We start from the raw sequence: 19,788 nt of genomic DNA, 5'->3' as shown, positions 1-19,788 counted from the left end.
AGCCGTATGCCGTAAGACGTAAGAAATGAACCAATTTTAATTCTTACGTTACGTCTTATCGAATCGGGTGTTGTCGGCTAGGTTCGGTGGTACTCGGTAGCCATTTCTACAACTTTTATAATATATTTCACTTCGGCAACGAAAATAGTATTGTCCGTGTCCATTTTAGTTCAATTAAATTAATAATAACAAAATAAATAAGGAGTATTATATTTTTGTTCACAACATTCACAACCCAAACAACAACATAACCTATTAAAAACGGTAATGCGCACGCTTACGATGAAGTTATCGTTACGTCTTACGGCAACTATGAATTGCTTTCCCTGCGTCTTAAGTCTTACGGCTAACGATACGGCTTACGTCTTACGGCTACGGAACTCTGAATCCAGCATTACTCTTTCTTGGCACATGTTTTCATTGAAGAGCAGGGTACAATCGGTGAAGTTTTCTTATGAAATTATTCTTTGACCTGTACACTGTATTCTCCTTTCTTGCTCATAGCAAGTTCTCTTCACTTTATTATTTACTTATCTGTTATCTGTAATAAAAAATGTTATGTCTATACTGAATAAAAAATGTATACTGTCCTCATAGATTTCACTTAAAAATACGAATTGTAGTTAAATAATATTAAAAATTAGTTATAAATAATGTTATATAGATCGTACATTTTAATTAAACCATGAGATTTATTAACAAACTGAAAAAAAACTAATTTAAATCAGATTTTTCTCAAACAATATAAAAAAATAATATTTTTCTAAGGTTAGAATAAAAATTAGTATAAAATTTAATTCAGAGATGTCTCTCATTCAACACTTTTAGGGAACTAAAAATAATAGATTTCTGTAAATTTTTAAGAAAATTATTAGACAAGTTTAGCTATTTAACAATAGATATCACTAGCACCGTTATTTTTTATAGAAACCTGTAAATAGCTAGTTTAAATACTTAATCAATGATGGCGCCACATACATACTAAAAACAGAAACCTGTATATATATACTTTTGAAATTTTCCACATAGTGGCGCTATAATCGTTTAGAAAACAGTTTCAAAAATTTCCGCTAAAGAAATATGGCGCTGTAATCAATTAAGCGCGCCAAAGGAAAAATTCGAAAAGACAGTTTGAAAAATGAATCAAATTAATTATTAATTTCTCAAACACGTCCTTTAAATCCTTCACTTTAACAGCTGTTAGTATGCACACATAGTGCATACACAATTTTTTTAAAATTATAAAACAGGTAGGATATTCGGTATTGGTGGTTTATTTGTATTTTATATCATAAAATGTGTATCAGTACAAGATTGAAAAAACTCAACAAAACAATTACAATAATCATATTTTAAGCATTATTGGTTAACAACAAAAATTAGAATAAAAACTTAGAATCGTTTTAACAACGATACACTTAAAAATAAATATGTTTCAAACATAAATAAACTTGTCGATATAAAAAATTTAAGAAAGATTTTTAGTGTGACTGATGTAGTTAATAATCAATTTATTTCATCATGGTGTTTTTGAATGAATGTTTTTGTTTGATATGTTTGATCTATATCAACATAAAACAAAGACAGAATATTTTTATATCTCTTTCCAATGAGCAAACAAAACTTAAACGCAAAATATGGCGTCAGGGTAGCCTTTAAAATAAGAACCGACGATAACTTCTCTTGGGTCGACACTCTATAAGTTGTTTATTAATATTTGACAAAAAAAGTTATCAAAAATTAATATTCAAATAGACGCTCCTCTCTTTGACGTAACGTCAGAACTTGTCAGCCTGTCAATTGTCACTTTATCAACATAGTAACCGTCGCTACGAATCCTGGTTGTTCCTCGTTCCAGGATTCGCTCCCATCTGGTTCTGTTGGTGCTCCAGAAGCTGTGCCAGGCTCGAGGGACCGTGACCTCCAAACAGCGAGTGTTGAGGTCCGTTAAAAGCCGCTCCTTCCGCCATTTTGTTACCCCTGAAAGATCCAGGCAAATTCGGAGCCCAACTGTTATTAAACAACGAATACCCCGGTATTTGCTGGTTATTTTCAGACATAACCCTACCTCCTGGCAACGTGGCTTCCTTCAACATCGCCTGACGCATTGACATCGAAGTAGGGTTCATGTCGTCACCCCCGAAATTATTATTGTTATTTCTTTGACCAGCCCATGAAGCACCCATAAAGTCAAATTGGTTATTTGCTGCAGCTGTGTTGTTTCTGGAGTATTGTTGGTTAAATTGGGTAAAAGGCATGCCTCCAAACGCTGGATTTTCTGGAGGTCTTTGCTGTAGGAAGTTTGGAGGCTGCTGGTGTACAGGGGGAGGAAAAAATCCTTGATTTGACTGAGGAGGAGTTTGGTTCTGACCCCACCAAGTCCCCTGATTGTTTCCAGGACTATACTTAACCTCCTCTCTACCCCACGAGGTATTATACGGTGTCCCAAAAACACCGGAATAATTCTGAACCTTCCCAGCATTTTGAACTACCTGTTGATTATTAATACTTCCCGAAGGAGGTAAACTGGAGAACTGGGGATTTTTGGAGAACTGTGGCATCATAGAGTTATCAGCTCCTTTACCAAGATTCCTCAGGTTGGTAAGGTAGTCTGTGGAGGTTATCTGGGGAGGAGGCTGATTTGGAGGTGGGCCTTGTAAGGGGAAGGCCGGGTGGTTCTGGTTGAAGCTCTGAGTTCGTAGAGGTGGCGGTGGATTCGTGAATTGAGGAGGAGGGACTTGGGGAGGGGGTATGGAGGTTATAAGAGGTAAAGAGGGTGGTTGGGGTAGTTTGGAGGGTACGGGGGATTGTTGTTGCTCGAATTTGACCGATTTTTCTTTGTCTGGCGATGGGTCTTCCACGCTAAATTTCACCTAGAAGAAAATTAAGTGACGTTATTAGGATATATATATATGTTTTTTCCTGAAAATAAAATTGTTTAAAATCTTGTAGAGCGATTTTTTCGTTCAATATTTAAAAAATACCCTGTATAGACATTATCTTACCTGTTTATTTTCCTCAATCCTTTTAATGATGCTTTGCAAAGCTACATTCTGTTTTGACCGTTTATTTTTAGATGAATCCGGATTTTTCTGAAATCCATCTGTAATCATAACCTTACTTTCCACACTGGATGATTTCTTTACTTCTCTCTCTTCCCGTGCTTTTTCTAGAGAACCTTGAGGCTTCAGTATTCCCGCTTTCCTTTCAGGCGCTAAAACAAATTATTTCAAAAACATTTTGGAAAAAAAACCAAGAAAAAAAATTCACCTGTTTTAGTATTTTCCTCTATAACATCCTGTATAGTAAACGATTTCATTTCCTCCAAAAGATCTTTGGTAGGATCAGGCTGGGATAAGGAAGGTTCAAAAGTAATAATTCCTTTATTTTCAGTCCTTAAATAGATATATATATATATACAGGATAAGTTAAAAGTAGACAGTTCATTATTTTGTTTGATTTGAGGATTACAGAAAAATGTTAAATAGAAAAGCTTTAGGGAAGGTTAAGATACACAATTTAAAATTAATTCCGAATATACAGGGTGTAATATACATTTGTCCAGGTCCGAATATAAATTTGTTTAAAAAAATTCTACGTTTCAGTACAGTAAAAAATTGACATTGACGCTACTGTTTCTAATGTTACAGAGTTCAAATTTGGTAGAAGAATTTTAGAGAGATGAAGAAAAAGATACACGTAAAAATATTTGAGTTAGATACTACAGGGTGCTCAAAATTTTCTCCAAAACTTTTTTTTTATTTAACCTATTTTTCGTGATTTTTTGGCTACTCCCTGTATTTAAATAAAACACTTACCTTGTGATTAACTTTGTGCCATCTATATCCTGATCACTGAGCCACAACGCAAAATCACTTATTCTTCTCATCCTTATCATATTCTCAATTTTAACATCATCAATTTGTTGTTTGATTTCCAAAGAGTTTAAATTTTCGCTCAGAGGCAAAAAACCTTCTAAATCTATATCTTCTCGCAGAGAACATTTAAGATCTACAAAAAAATGGTTTAAAACGATTTTTTTTACACTCTGATTCAACATACATTTGTTATAATTAAACCCTTTTAATAAATCTTGTGCTGCGTTAATTAGTTTACATAAACTTGGCCATATTTGCATCCATTCTTTGAACATCTTACTCTTCAAGTATTCCGGCTTATTTGACAGGAAATACATAAGGAATTTCACTATAAAAAAACACTGTTCAATATGAATTGTCACTGAATAGTACAGGGTCTTGCAACAGTGCGTCAACCGTTAAATTTCTTGAAATACTTTAAATACAAAAAATGTTCATTTTTCAATTCTCCATCTAACAAAAAAAATATACAGGGTGTTCCGTATAAAAAAAAAACGAAGAAAAATGTTTTTATATTTTAGAAAGTTTGGCGTAGAATTTTGAACACCCTGTCTGATTTAAGATTACGATATTTATAGCAAAGTAAGTACAGACTGACTAGAGTTTGATTTCAAGACAGTTTTTTTGTTTTTTATTTTTTTTTAAAAGATCTAAAAATATATATTTTTATTTATTTTTTAATATCTCTGAAACTATCAATCAAACCATATTTAATAATATCTTAGGATTATGTAAAGTTATCAAAAATGAAGCAAAAAATGCATTGTCAGTATCATGCACAGTCCACTCACACTTTTTTGAACCACCCTGTATAATTTAAAATATTTTCCTGAAATACATCCTGGTACATACTTTACGTTTGCATTAAATCAATATTCCCAATTTTTTTTATTCTAGGAGCTACAGATGCTCGAGGCGCTGTTGCAAGATCCTCTATTAAATAACCACAAACCTGCAGGCAAAGCATGGTACTCCAGCAACGTATCGTCATCTTTTAACGTATACACAGGCATTAGAAAGGCACTCAAAGACCCAGCAATCAGCTCCACAATCAGCTCTTTAACCACCAGTTCATCTTTAGTAAAATCCTCGTTTTTATCCAAGCAACTCAGAGCATAAAGATTTATAATAGTTATTTTGATTAGTTCGTGTTTTTTGAAGCTCTGAGTCGCTACCAGGGCTGTCATAACTGAATTCAGACTTTTGACAGCTAGTTTGGCTTGTTTCAGGTCGGTCACTGTGTGAAAATATCCATGAGCGCATAGGAATAATTGAATGAATTCATTTACTGTCATTTTGGTCTGGATTTTTTCTGAAGAGCTGTCTTTATCTATGGCAGTTGTGAGAACACTTATTAGGTTTGTCGTGGAGGCTGGGAATGGATTTTTTAGACATATTCCTCGGATATAGTAAAATACTGCCGAGAGTTTATTACCCTGACTTGCTTCAAGCAATGCTAGTTGGTTATAGGGATGTCCACTGATAGGGGACACCAATATAGCTTGCCTTAAAATAAAATAAAATATATACAGTGTGGCGCCTCTCATACCAAGGGGAGGCTCTAAGGAGAACGACAGTTTGTATTGAAATGATATTTTGGTAGCATGTGTAAGTGAATTTAGGGTATTTTTTTAAAAATAATTAAAGGTTTTGGCATCAAAGTTGCGTTTTTATAATGGAACACCCTATATATTAAGTGATTTTCGGATCTATAAAAAAAAATAAAGAAGAAGAGAAGTATATGACTAAAATGTAAGGTTTTTTTTTAAATTAAAAATGTACAAAAATCTTGGTCTGAGGGGTAGGCAACCAATAATATTTTGAAGATACATAAATTCTCCATTGAATATTGGAATAATATACCGGATGTTTCATTTAAAATAAAAAAGGAACTCTCTTTTAAATGACCAATGTTCAATATTAATTTTGTCTCACCCTGTATCAGTTCTTGGGGTCAAATTTTAATTTTGTTTAACATACAATGGTTAATTTAAATAAATATCAGTCTATACAGGATAACTTACAATTCAAATAGCTTTTTTAGAAATTTAAAATGTATTCTTCATATGTATTCAAAAATCAATTAACATATACGGTTCGTTATAAAAAAAAACACAACTTTGCTGTGTATATTTTTTTGGAGACACCTTCTAGTACTATATATTTTTAAAAATTATTCTAAATTAACTTAAGTATTCTCATATTTCATTTCAATACAAACTATCATTCTTTTTGGAGCTTCCTTTCGTATGAGAGGCATCACACTGTATACATACTACTATTATATACCATAAAATTTGTTGAATTTTTCTATGTTTTTCAAACCCCCCAAGCTCCAATAAAAACTTACTTATAAAAACTTTCAGCCTGTCTCCTCTGATTCCTATACCTGGCTATGTCTCCTAAGTGTACCAGACAATACTGGCAAATATATGAGCAAGAAGCAAACTGAGGCACATTGTTTTGGTCTGTGGAACTCGGTATTTGGCCGTATGCTATTCCCCTATGTCTAGAAATCAAATTTTATTCCACTAGTTTCACAAATATTAGCAATTCCTACCTAAATGGCAAGTCTATATCAAAAGCATTACACAATTCGTGTAATAATGTTAGATAAAATCCAGATGCTGATTCCAAGGCCCATGTTAAGAGAGCCTGAAAGTCTGATCTTCTCGAATTCTAAAATAAATAGCGTACAAAAAATAAACCCTGATTACTATAATACTTTTAAAACAACAAATACCTTTTTGTCTCTAGCTCTCTCTTGTAGGTCGCCTATGTGGTTTTTAAACCCAATATTCCACAAGTCCTGTTCTACTTTCTTATCCAAAGCGTATTCTAAATCCAAAATCAAAACTTGATGGTAAATATTTTGAAGTTTTTGCTGGTTGGTCCATACTTCGCAGTCATTGAGTAAATCACATTTCTTAAAGACTTTTTGTTTTAAATCCTCGGCTTGCCTAAAAATATACAGTTTTTAGATCTAAACCAAAATTCTTATTATTTTAATTAAACTTTATAAAAAGTTATTTAACCTATGAAGCAACTTACTTAAGAATTTGAACCGCTGCTTTATAGCCCATTTTATTTTTTATGTAGATGTATGTGATGGTTAGAGCACCTAAAACAACAAAATATCCAGATGTATATAAGTTAAAAGGAAAATTTACTCACATTATACTGAAATTTAAGCGTTTATTTGAGTTTGAGAATTTTCATTTTGATTTGACAAAAATGTCATCAGGTAATACCAACATTAAAATATATCTAGTAACTAGTAACAATTAGTAGGCAACCAAATATACAAACAAAAATTTAAGATTTATTTATTTTATATTATCAATAATTTCCAGTACAATAATAAATACTTTAAAAAATGTATCACTAATGTTTCTTAAAATAATATAATGACTGATCATTTAGGTATTTTTAAATCAACAATGATTTTTAAGAAACAATATCTATCTAGTGTTTTTAATTTGCGGTTGGTATTAGAATGTGTTGACAGTTGACAGTTGACACGAGACACTTGTCAGTTAGTTGTCAATGTTGATTCATCTGTTGGCAAAAGTTTAGCGCCTCTTTTGCCTTATTTCATCAGCAAGGATGGCGTCTACTGATAATAGTGGAATCACCACGGGACAGCCCAATCTACAAAAACAGGACCTATCAAAATTAGTATGTATTTTACAGAGTTTTTTTTTATCCTATGCATACTTCTTTCTTCGCGGCTTTTCACATGGTTGCTCTAACCTAGAAGAAATGAACAGCTTTGTCAGCCAACAAACTAACTTATCTTTCAATAATAGTTCTATTCACCAATAGATATGTATTGGTTTATCCCTTTTAACCATTAGATTTTTTAGGATGTTACTAAACTAACAGCGCTGTCCCCAGAGGTTATCAGTAGGCAAGCTACGATTAATATCGGAACCATAGGGCATGTAGCTCACGGTAAATCTACCGTAGTTAAAGCTATATCCGGAGTGCAGACTGTACGTTTCAAAAACGAATTGGAGAGGAACATTACTATTAAATTGGGTGAGTAAAAATTCTACTTTTCTTTAGGTTTAGTTACGTAGTTGGAAGTGGAGGGTGTTTGAACAGGTCTAACATAGAAATATAAGAATTTTTAGCACTTATTTAGGTTCAGGATATTCTAAACCTTCTATTTAGTCTAATTTACAAGGGCTAAAACGAGTCTTTGTACAAATATAGGTATTTTAAGATACTTTTAAGTTACCTCGTGCATAATAATTGAAAATACCCTTGGCCTATTAAAGTTTCCGTTTGTTATTTACAAAAGAATATTTATTTAAAAATGAGAATACTTTTAATAAAAATCTTTGCTTGAGAAGTACATTCAATACCGGAACAATATACTGGGTGTCCCATTCAAAATAAAGGAGTAATTAATATAATTTGTCTCACCCTGTGTGAATTTTTGGGGTCAAATTTTAATTTGGTTTAACATACAATGGTTATTTTACCTAAATATCAGGCTATACAGGGTAAATTACATATTGAAATTTAAAACTTATTCTTTATTTTCACCAAATGTAAAATATGTCAAAATACTTACATTTTAGTTATATGCTTCTCTATTCTTTAATATAACTCACCTTTATATTTTTCTAGAATACGAAAATAATTTAATATATAGGGTGTTCCATTACAAAAAGAAACAAGTTTGATGCGTCACTTTTTTTGGGGACAGGCTATATATTTTTAAAAAAGCGCTCTCTAAAAATATGAGAGGCGACACCCTGTACATCATTCTTCCATGTAAACTACACACTAATGCTAAAATATGAATAAAAACCCATTTTGCAAGTACTATCCACTTATTATGCTGTTTAATATCCATCAAAATTATTTTTAAATGTCTTAAAATACCTACTTCATTTCCGTAATATGTGTTTTGGGTATCTTCAAGAGCTTTTTTTTCACAATTTCTCGTAATATCTAGAGGCCTTTGTCATTGTCAGCTGTCTATATATATAGGGACAATTAAAAGTATCTTAAAATCCTTCTTATTCTGTATATAGCAAAATTAACTATATTTCAACGTAGATGCATCACAGTTAGTTAAAATTTTTCTCGTTTTGGTTATAGACAAGCTACAGTACAATGATAAAGGCCTCGTAACGTGGCCCCCCTTACTCCAAGGCCGTCGTGTCGACCCCAAAAAAGCCTTAGAAAACCTGAAAGACTGGGAACAAAGAGGCTTGAAACGGAAAAGGAAATCCGCGGTACAAAATGGCGAAACATACAGAAGCAAATACATTGTAGAGGCTATAGAAAAAATGGAGTACGACATCAGAAGTCGGGATTACCTGTTCTTTGTTAAGTGGGAGGGTTATCATTACGAGTGCAACACATGGGAGCCCATGGAACATTTAGCGGGGGCCGAGGAAGTTTTAGAAAAGTTTTTTAGCGAAACTTTCAACAGTAGTGCTTTGAAGGAGTTGGGGAATAAGTTTCAGTTGGATGTGGAATCTGTGACGGATGATATGATGCTCAGGGCGATACCAAAAGGGGGTTCTTTAGCCACTATCAACAAGTTAAAGGTTCAGAAGAGTCTTTTAAAGTTCTTTGAAATGCCGATGTACAGTCATTATGTTAAAAAAATTGAAGATGGTCGAAAAGCTTTGTTACTGTACCTTCTTAGTGTAAAACGGGAAGCTCAGTTAATGAAATTGAACAGGTGGGAAGATATAATTAACCGTATGGACAAGTCTGAAGCAACTATAACAGTTCGAAACGACGTAGATCTTGAATTTCCTCCAGAAAATTTTAGTTATATTAACGACTATGTAGCGACCGGAAACATAGAAATCCCTGATATCCCCGACGTTCATTGTGAGTGCAAAGAGTGCGGACCCGGCATTAAATCATGCTGTGGCAAGCAAATTCATGGATCCTTCAATTACACCACAGTAGGAAGGATGAACGTGAACCCAGGCAATGCAATCTTCGAATGTAACAAACTATGCAAGTGTTCATCAAATTGTAGAAACAGGGTGGTCCAGCATGGCCGCCAAGTACCACTGTGTATTTTCCGGACTAACAATGGATGTGGATGGGGTGTCAAGGTACTAAGGAAGATTTTTTGTGGACAGTTTGTTTGTGAGTACGTTGGTGAGGTTATAACTCACGAGGAAGCCGAGAAACGCGGTAAGGAGTATGACGCTGAGGGAAGAACTTATCTCTTTGATCTTGACTACAATTCTAGAGATAATTTATACACAGTGGACGCGGCAAAGTACGGGAATGTATCTCACTTTATCAACCATTCGTGTGATCCAAATCTGGGGGTGTACGCTACCTGGATTAACTGTCAGGATCCAAACATTCCCAAACTAGCTCTGTTCGCTTTAAAGGAAATAAATAAAGGTGAAGAGTTGACTTTTGATTACATGATGAATATAGACCAGCCTACTGAGGTACGTACTCCGGAGAAGGGTAGGACCAAGCTGGATACTCCTGATAAAAAAATGCAGTTTTCCAGCGACAGGCCTAGTTGTAAGTGTGCTGCAGACGCATGTCGAAGATACTTGTTTTAAAGAATAGTTTTAAATGGTTTTAACGATAAGATAATACCCCGGTTATGTTTTCAGAATATGTCTAGGCAAAAACTCTTTAGTTTTTTAGACTCTAACTTTTTTTAACGGAGGTATACCGGGTGCGTCTCAAAAGTGGCTCACCCCTATAACTTTTTTATTTTTTTTTTAGTTAAAAAAACGAGATTTGGTGTGTTCGTATATGACATAAATCAGGATTGATTGACGTATTCAATTGTCTTTGGTTACTTCCTGTTTCACCAGAAATGACTACAACTTTTGATTTTTAAATGACACCCTCGGTATTTATTTACTTTATTCGATAAAAAATGACACTCTGAATAGGATGACATATCATATGTCAACTTTTGACATTTTTGCATATGGTTTATTTGAAATTATAAATTACAGTTTGTAACGAAAATTTGATCGAAATACCAAGTGTGTGGTATCAAATTATTAGTAAAAAATGCTTTTTCCAAATATGCTAATGAGCCACCCTCGTTCCATTTGAAAAAATTGAGATATGATTAAAAATACGATTTCAGCATTTTCTAACTGACCAAAACAAGATATTAAAAACATTAGAGAATCAAATATATTTTTCCTAGGCTCCTTGATAAACAATCAGTATTTTTAACATAGCCATGGCACTCTTGAATTTTAAAATACAATTTTTTATTAAGCGAGAATGTCAAAAGTTGACATATGATATGTCATTCTATTCGGAATGTCATTTTCTATCGGATAAAGTAAAAAAATACCGTGGGTGCCATTTAAAAATCAAAAGTTGTAGTCATTTCCGGTGAAACAGGAAGAGACCAAAAACAATTGAATATGCCAATCAATCCTAATTTATGTCATATACTAACATACCAAATCTCGTTTTTTTTATCTAAAAAAGTAAAAAAGTTATAGGGGTGAGTCACTTTTGAGCCGCACCCGGTATACAGAAGGTATACTGTCGAAAAAAAACGACTTCAGAGACAGCTGGAGAATGAATATCGATAATAATTTTAGGTAGGTCAAGCTCTGGACGTTATTTACTTGGCCTGTACTCTTCTTTATTTTTTAATTAAAAATTTGCCAAAAATAAATTTTTTTGAAATAGATTTTTAATCATGTCAATTTTTAATAAATGATATCATCGATTGTTATTTTCCAGCTGTCTTTGACGCTGTTTTTTTCGATCATGCAGTATATACAGGGCGAGTCTTCTTCTTTTTCAAATAAGTCCAAAATAATCAAGTTATTTTACTTTGAAAAAAGCCTTATAATCGTGTTTTTGGTGTCAAAATATATTACCCCTAAAATATTTACACATATAGACTCACCCTGTATTCGATCCCAGAATGTTATTGATTTTAAAAACATAAATTTTATGTTGTATATTGCACTTGCAGAATAGCTCAGACACATGGAAATAATTTGTTTGTAAATATACAGAGTTTTTAAAAAGCATTGTAAGAAAATGCGATATAAAATGATACTGTCTTGGTGCCTTTCTTAATTTTTGTTTTGGATCCTTAATTATATAGTAAATGTATGTTATTTTTAAGTCTTTTAATTTTAAAAACAATGTTATAATTAAAAAAGTCAAATTGATTGGTTATCAACTGTTAATGTTTTATATTTGGAACTGTAGCGTACATCCAAAAAATGACAGAAAATACAATTTACCTAATGACTAAAAGAATACAAGATAATATACTGTCATGTATATTCTCGATGGACAAACTATAGGTGCAAAATAATGCTATACAAATTTAAGTTTGTAAAAATGGTGTTTTAAATAATAATAATAAGTATTACTGTTAGTATAAGCTGATAAAAATATTAAGTTTTGAAGCTATAAACACTTTTTTTTATCTAAACAGACATAACCCTAGATTAAGTGTAGTGAAATCGTGTTTTTTTTTCTAAATGATTTTTAATGTTTTATCATTTTTAAAACTAAAAACTACCTAAAGACATTGACAACCTTATACTGCCCTTGTTATTTTTACTATTAGTTAATTAATTATACAATTTTTTTTCTTAAATCTTGTGTTCAATCTGGTATAATAACTAAAATAGAGGCAGATTGACAAGGTTGCTTTGATTATGACTATTTTAAAAAATATTATTTTTTAACATTTTTAAACGTTTCTTTGTGAATCTCCTTCTATTTTATAATCTTATATGTAGAAGTTATGTGATTAGAATTATTGTTAACTTAGTTTAGTATAAGAAACAAGAACTTTTTAGATATACATATTTTCTATCTAGCCGTTAATACGTATAGAGAGCATTGTTGAATTTATTATAAATGCAATAAAAAATACGAAAATTGGATTGATTTGTTTTATTCTTATCGCTGTAAACTATCGGTGAAAAATAGAGGAATAACTATGCGTGTAACTATGCTGGCCATAGTTCACCAATCAGTCAGTCAGAAAATTGCAGCATTTTTTTAAACGGCAAACTGGCTACTTGCAAATTTGTCGAATCTTTATTGACGGGACGCATCGTCTATTTTTTTACGAGAAAAATCGATTAAAACGATAGTAGCATAGTATAAGGAAACTAGTAGTTTTACTCCTTGTCAAATCCTTTGTTCTTTTTCTGCCACTTTATATGACCTTGTTCTCGCCTCCGTAGCCGACGACGTAGCTGTATAGTCGTGGTCTCTTAACTAGGCAAAGTATAGACGTGGCACTCGCCATAGTTTCACAGATATGTATTTAGGAAAATATGAGTTCACAATAAAATAAAATAAAAAAAAATGATCATCGAGTAAAATCTTGCTTGAAAACAGAATATTTTCACATTTCGTGTAGGTAACAATTATTCCTCTGTATCTGAAAATCTTCTGATGGGAAGAAATGCGGAAAAAATATATAATGACATATTTTTATATTATTATCTATTTCAGAGATTTTCTACGACTTTTTTTTTATTTAAAGCAAGTTTAATTTTCTGTAGATAACTGGATTCGGCATAAAATTATGCTATAGTACACTGTCTTTATTTAAAGCACACTGCGGTGTTGCCAATCTATTTCTTATTTACTAAAACTTTGGTTAAAAACATTATATATGAAAAGTGGTCAAAAACTAGAGTGAATATAACTTTATTAATACTTTGCTATGTTTTATTAAACATGAAGGACATTGGAATAAATTCGTGTAGAAAAATTTACTTTATCTTATACAGGATATTTTTTATGGCGTCACCAAAATCGTAATATTTAAAAAATGTTGTATCTCATTTTTTTTAAATGCAACACCTTGTATATTATTTTTCTTTCAGATGTAGAATTAAAAGGTGAACATTTTTTGACAAGACAAGACAGACAAAGATCATATTAGGTGGCTTTGAAAAAAATTTACTGTTGAAAGAGCCATATGTAATATAATACTGCGAATATCTGCGACAGCGGTAAAAATTTAGAAGCACTTTAAATTAATAAAAAATGTTCACTTTTTAATTCTGCATCTGACAGAAAAATAATATACAGAATGTCGCATTTAAAAAAGTTGAGATATACCATTTTAAATACTGCGATTTTGGTGACGCCATAAAAAATACCCAATATAGAATAATGTATATAGAAGGATGTAAAATAATAAAAAAAATCAAACTAACTTTACCATAACTTTTTTTGTGACACCCTGTATATAACAAAATATTTTAGGATACACCCTTTTTACCAAACATTTTTCACATCTTCGACAACGACGACGATATTGAACTTATAATTGATAATGGGCCACCCTGTATATTAACGGTGGTTTAAAGCTAGGTGTGGCACTTTTCTTCCCTCAAATAGAAACTCAATATTTTGTCTATAATATTTTGAATATTGTTATATTACGACCACTTATAATAAAAAATAAATAAAAAAAAAACATAAAAAATACAGTCCGCTAAATTTATAAGAGATTATGCTATTATAAAATTCTTTCAATTAAAAAATATGAATAATTTGCGGAGACTTTAGATGTACAAAATATTTACTGTAAAATTGTTTCAAAAACGAATTTATATAAATTATCTCGTAAATTATTATTGGAATGAAAATTTTATGGAAAATCCCTGACCAAAAAAATATTTTCATGCGCATATTTGAGACAACCTGTATATCTAAAAAACTATTTTTAAAATCTGCACACATGCTAAAAAAATAATAACATTTAATTAATTACATAATATCTCAGCTTCTAAAATAAACAAATATAATTAAATGTTAATTGATAATTACTATCAGCTTGCCGATTTATATCTGATGGAAATCTAAAAAGACTCAAAGAACAATTTTTTGAATTATTTCCACAATTAATAGCAGCGCAGAGTAAGGCACTCATTTTTTGTCAATCCGTCCCTGTGCTCGGACGCAACGCTCGAACCTCACAGCTCGACGGACCGAATTCAACTGAAACGCTTTGCAACCTGCCAGCTTGCAAAAACTGGCAGAAAATATTTGCGAGAGTGCAACTACTCTTTTCCTTAAACTATGATAGTAGACCGTGCTTGGAGAACAGTGCAGTCATTATCGGTAAAATAGTTGCGTGATTTTATTCATTTATATTGTTTCTCTTCTATAATTTTTTAATTTTTATAAAGATTATGTCTCATTTACGTAGAAAAACGTTGAAAAAATCAAATCTATTTGGTATTTTTGATTTTTTTTTATAAGTATGTAATGTTACTTAAAATATTTATAGCACGCCTATGAATTGTTCGGTAACATAAAATTTCGTGTCCCCCTTACGGATTATTGACAGTATTGAATAACTATTTAGTCAACATGTTTAATTTATGTCAATGATGACAGGTATTGATAATTTCGATTCCAAATATCTCGAGAACTATTACTCGTAGCAATTTTTACCAAGTGACCTTTTTTTACGTTGCAAACGTCGTAAATGTATATGTTTTTACTCACTAGTTTTATACAGGTACAGACGAAAAGTTATTACTCTTCAAACTAGTTAAAAATATGTAGGTGGCGCCCCCTACAAATAGGAGTCATATTGGCATCAAAATCAAATTTCTTATGTCAAAAAACTCCTAGACACCAATTTTCATCCAAATATTGACGTTACTTCATAAATTATTTGGAAATAAATCGAAATAAAAATTAAACTTTTGCACCCTGTATCTCCGAAACTAAGCATTTTAGGACATACATTTTTACGAACTTTTTTACTTATTTTTATCTGCGGAATATGCTGCCGAAGTTTCCGGAATACACTTCGGACCACCCTGTATTTTGAGATTATGTAGAGGAATAAAAAAATATTTTTCTGAAATATACCTTTTTGTAGGTTATGCGAACGCCAAGATCTACAAGTGTGACAACCCGAAATGTCCCAGACCGGCCTGTTACATTTCAGGGTCGTCGTCTAAAGATGACAATTTCCCGTGTCTCAGACCCGCCTGTACCGGACGATTTCAGCTGGTACGACATGTTAGTTTTGTGGACTGTCCCGGTCACGACATTCTTATGGCCACCATGTTGAACGGAGCGGCTGTCATGGACGCCGCTTTGCTTCTTATAGCAGGTAAAGAATCTATATATTTGGATTATACCAGGAAAATAAATAAAAAATATATTTTGTTGACACTCTATAAAAATGAACAAATAAACGTATTATTTAGGTAACGAGTCGTGTCCCCAGCCTCAAACCAGCGAACATTTGGCTGCTATCGAGATTATGAAGCTGAAGCACATCATTATCTTGCAAAACAAGATCGATCTGGTCAAGGAGGGACAGGCCAAAGAGCAACACGAGCAGATCGTCAAGTTTGTACAGGGTACAGTAGCGGAAGGTGCACCCATTATACCTATTTCTGCTCAACTGAAGTACAACATTGAGGTAAGTAAACCAGAAAATACCATCTATTAAACATATCGAGTTTAAAAAATCGATATCGATATTTTCGGACATCTCTACCATAGTTATTCTAAAATTATATTTCTTTTTAGGTATTTTTGCAAGTACATAGCCAATAAATCTTTAATGTTGCTAATAATAAATATTTCTTTAGTTTCTAATGCATAAAGAAAAGTTAATATCGATATTTTTAAAATATCGATATATTTTTAGTATCTATTGATTTATCGATATTTTTCGATATCCCCAGTCTGTTCAACGAGTAAGGAAAGATTTAGACACAGGACATCCAAAGAATGACAGACATATAATTTACCTCTGAACTAAAAAGACAGACAACTGTCAGTGTCATCTATCCTGTCGTTGGACAGACCTTATTTCTCCTTTGGTAGGTACAATTTACATTAGGTACTTTGCCAGTGTATATAACGAAAAAAAACCATGTTGATATTATTAAAACGCCGATATTGTATTGTATTTTTAGTATCGATATTTTAGTACATCCCTACTATACGTTTTTTACGAAATATTTTATAGGTATTTTTATCACGAAAAAGAAAAAACAATATCGATACTTTTATATATGGACATTTTTAAAATATCGATATTTTAGTTAAATCTTTCGTGAATTATAAAATATTAAATTATACTATTTTTGTCAGGTACTTTGTACTTTGGTACTGAGGTACTTAATAAAGGTGCAAAAAAAACAGTATCGATATTTTTAAATTTCTTTATCAATATTGTTACAATATCGATATTTTGGTACATCTCTGCTCTATTGTTAAAGGTACTAATTTTTTAAGTACTTGGCGTGTATATAACGAAAAGGTAACTTATCGATATTTTGAAATATCGATATCGATATTTTAAAATCGATATTTCTGAACATCTCTACTACATATCAAAATAAAATAATTTTTCAGGTACTTTGCGAGTACATAACGAAGAAAATCCCCATCCCTCAGCGCGATTTCACATCGCAACCACGTCTGATCGTCATCAGGTCGTTCGACGTCAACAAACCCGGCTGCGAAGTGGACGATTTGAAGGGAGGAGTTGCGGGAGGCAGTATCCTGAGGGGGGTACTCAAAGTGGGCCAAGAAATCGAGGTCAGGCCCGGACTCGTCAGCAAGGACTCAGAAGGCAAACTCACCTGCAAACCAATTTTCTCCAGGTAATTTTTTTTACTGCAAAATAAAAAATTATCGTTTTGATAAGCTTAGAGGATGTTTTATTAGACACGTTTTTTTCGCTGATATCTTGAAGCTAACATAAATACATGAGATTTTATGACGTCACAACTGTGGACTGAATAAAATTATGACTAATATAAATGTTATAACCTTGAAAAGGCTTTATTAGGAAGCATTGTTTCATCCTTTTTGAAATGTAATATATTAAAAACTCACCTTCAAATCAATTTTTTCACAGTAAATTCAAAAATTAACTTTTCGTTAACCTTAGAGCATGTTATGACTAGATACGATTTTTTAGCAGCACCTTGTAGCCAACATAATTGTTGTGTGATGTCACAACAGTACACCAAATAAAATTACTTACTTTAATTGTGACAATTTTGAATGGGCATACTGAGAATGGTTCTTCTTCTCACGTTAAAAATTACTAAAATTATTAATAAATAAAATCAAAAATTATCGTTTTGATAACTTTAGGACATGTTATAACTAGATACGGTTTTTCGACAGGTATCTTGTAGCCAACATAAATATATCAGGTAATATGACGTCACAACAGTAGACAAAAAGAAATTATTACTAATTTGATTGTGACAATTTTGAATGGGCATACTGAGAAAAGTTTTTCATATTTCAATCTTTTTCAAACGTAATCATGTTAAAAATTACTAATATTATTAATAAATAAAATCAAAAATTATCGTTTTGATAACCTTAGGACATGTTATAACTAGATACAGCATTTCGTGGGGTATCTTGTAGCCAACATAAATATATGAGGTAATATGACGTCACAACAGTAGACAAAAAGAAATTATCCCTAATTTGATTGTGACAATTTTGTTTAGGCTTACTGTGGAAGCTTCCCTCTTACTCCAGTCTTTTTCGAATGTCATTATATAAAAGATAAATATATTTTTTCCAGGATTGTGTCCTTGTACACCGAACAAAACGAACTACAATTCGCAGTACCAGGAGGACTCATCGGAGTGGGTACAAAAATCGAACCGACCCTTTGCAGAGCTGACAGATTAGTAGGACAAGTCCTGGGTGCCGTAGGAGCCCTTCCCAACATCTTCATCGAGCTGGAAGTCAGCTACTACCTGCTCAAACGTCTACTGGGTGTTCGTACGGAGGGTGACAAGAAAGGAGCCAAAGTACAGCGCTTAACTAAGAGCGAAGTACTGCTAGTCAACATAGGATCGCTGAGTACCGGCGGTAGAGTTATAGCGACTAAAGCTGACTTGTGTAAGATAGCGCTGACCAACCCCGTGTGCACGGAGGTCGGTGAGAAGATCGCGCTGAGTAGGAGGGTGGAAAAGCATTGGCGTCTCATCGGATGGGGGCAGATCAGAGGCGGGGAGACGATTCAACCCGTTAATAACTAACCGCAAAAAGAAAGAAGAAAAAAGAAAGTACTAGGCTCGTATTAGACCGGTATTTAGAGTTTCGTTTTATTAATTTGTTCGTATATCGAGTATATTTGAAGAGAAAAACGTATTTATATTAACGTATTTTATCACTAATCCTTATGAGACGTGTTTTGAGTTGTTGGTTTGTACTAGCTGTAGGTTTTCTAATATATTGGATTTTATGCAAATTCTTGTGGTTTATTTAACAAAAAAAACAACCCACATACTGAAGGTTCCGTATAGACAATTTTTATGATTTAACTACAAATGTATAATTTTAAGATTTTTCCTTAAGACGGTATTACTTGCCAAATTTCATAGTTCTAGATCAACGGAATATAAATACCTACCTTTGGAAAATACCCTATGAATTTTGATTCCTTTTGAGAGAGTGTCGAAATAATATATGTTTCTTGCGGTATAAACAGCCGAATCTTTTCACGTTAATTTGGAAGTTTGATTTTTTCACAGCTTCAAGGAACTGTAGACTTGAGTATATGGTTTTAAGTTATTAAAACCAGTTAAAACTTAATTATTAGGTAAGGAACTGTAAAAATGAAATATTGAAGGCCGAGACACACAAACGATTGAAAAACAATATTTATGTTTCTTTTTTTTATTTTAAAATATAATTAGGCAACTAGTTAAACAGGTTACTGTATTACTGGTTATCTATATATCACTAAAAATCTTTAATGGGCAAGTTTTTAATTTGTGGTTTTTAACTTGAGAATTTTCGTAGAATAAAACTCATTTTAAATAATTATTAATCTATTTAACTATGTATATAACAGGTGGTTTTAATTGTAACGCAAAATTACACTAATTAAATAAAAAAATGACTAAAAAAACGTTCA

General features: G+C 32.3%; 2 protein-coding genes and 1 long non-coding RNA gene across 3 annotated transcripts; 1 reads left to right on the top strand and 2 right to left on the bottom strand.

Moving 5' to 3' along the window:
• Window positions 1–73: 73 nt before the first annotated feature.
• LOC115882027 lies at window positions 74–764 on the bottom strand. The gene is made up of 2 exons (XR_004050125.1): window positions 672–764; window positions 74–541 (listed from the first exon to the last, which is right to left on the bottom strand). It is a non-coding gene; the product is annotated as an uncharacterized LOC115882027 (long non-coding RNA).
• Window positions 765–1,256: 492 nt separating this feature from the next.
• On the bottom strand, window positions 1,257–7,123 carry LOC115881985 (protein SMG7-like). Its single transcript, XM_030899753.1, has 11 exons — window positions 7,053–7,123; window positions 6,930–6,999; window positions 6,622–6,838; window positions 6,439–6,557; window positions 6,229–6,387; window positions 4,831–5,384; window positions 4,063–4,206; window positions 3,819–4,011; window positions 3,271–3,395; window positions 3,006–3,214; window positions 1,257–2,873 (listed from the first exon to the last, which is right to left on the bottom strand). Exons 2-11 carry the CDS (start codon window positions 6,959–6,961, stop codon window positions 1,830–1,832), a joined length of 2,796 nt encoding a protein of 931 aa, XP_030755613.1. The 5' UTR covers window positions 6,962–6,999; window positions 7,053–7,123; the 3' UTR covers window positions 1,257–1,829.
• A 263-nt stretch (window positions 7,124–7,386) lies between these two features.
• LOC115881961 (histone-lysine N-methyltransferase Su(var)3-9-like) lies at window positions 7,387–19,119 on the top strand. The gene is made up of 7 exons (XM_030899718.1): window positions 7,387–7,556; window positions 7,745–7,919; window positions 8,994–10,424; window positions 15,751–15,987; window positions 16,085–16,302; window positions 17,247–17,497; window positions 18,445–19,119. The coding sequence occupies exons 1-7, from the start codon at window positions 7,485–7,487 to the stop codon at window positions 18,905–18,907; spliced, it is 2,847 nt and encodes a 948-aa protein (XP_030755578.1). The 5' UTR covers window positions 7,387–7,484; the 3' UTR covers window positions 18,908–19,119.
• Window positions 19,120–19,788: the final 669 nt, after the last annotated feature.

The sequence above is a fragment of the Sitophilus oryzae genome, unplaced genomic scaffold, assembly GCF_002938485.1.
Source record: "Sitophilus oryzae breed Bouriz unplaced genomic scaffold, Soryzae_2.0 scaffold_1745_pilon_pilon, whole genome shotgun sequence".
In the NCBI taxonomy this organism is placed as follows: Eukaryota; Metazoa; Arthropoda; class Insecta; order Coleoptera; family Curculionidae; genus Sitophilus; species Sitophilus oryzae.
This window is presented reverse-complemented; position numbering and strand designations above follow the sequence as displayed.

Excerpts from the sequence above, each read along its gene's own strand:
- LOC115881985 (XM_030899753.1), bottom strand. The coding sequence starts at position 6,961 with ATGGGCTATAAAGCAGCGGTTCAAATTCTTAA. Across the intron at positions 4,012-4,062 it reads AGGGTTTAATTATAACAAAT|ATCTTAAATGTTCTCTGCGA; the intron begins GTATGTTGAATC and ends ATTTTTTTGTAG. Across the intron at positions 3,215-3,270 it reads AGAGGAAAATACTAAAACAG|CGCCTGAAAGGAAAGCGGGA; the intron begins GTGAATTTTTTT and ends AATTTGTTTTAG.
- LOC115881961 (XM_030899718.1), top strand. The coding sequence starts at position 7,485 with ATGGCGTCTACTGATAATAGTGGAATCACCACGGGACAGCCCAATCTA. Across the intron at positions 7,920-8,993 it reads GAACATTACTATTAAATTGG|ACAAGCTACAGTACAATGAT; the intron begins GTGAGTAAAAAT and ends TTTTGGTTATAG. Across the intron at positions 10,425-15,750 it reads TAAGTGTGCTGCAGACGCAT|GTTATGCGAACGCCAAGATC; the intron begins GTCGAAGATACT and ends ACCTTTTTGTAG.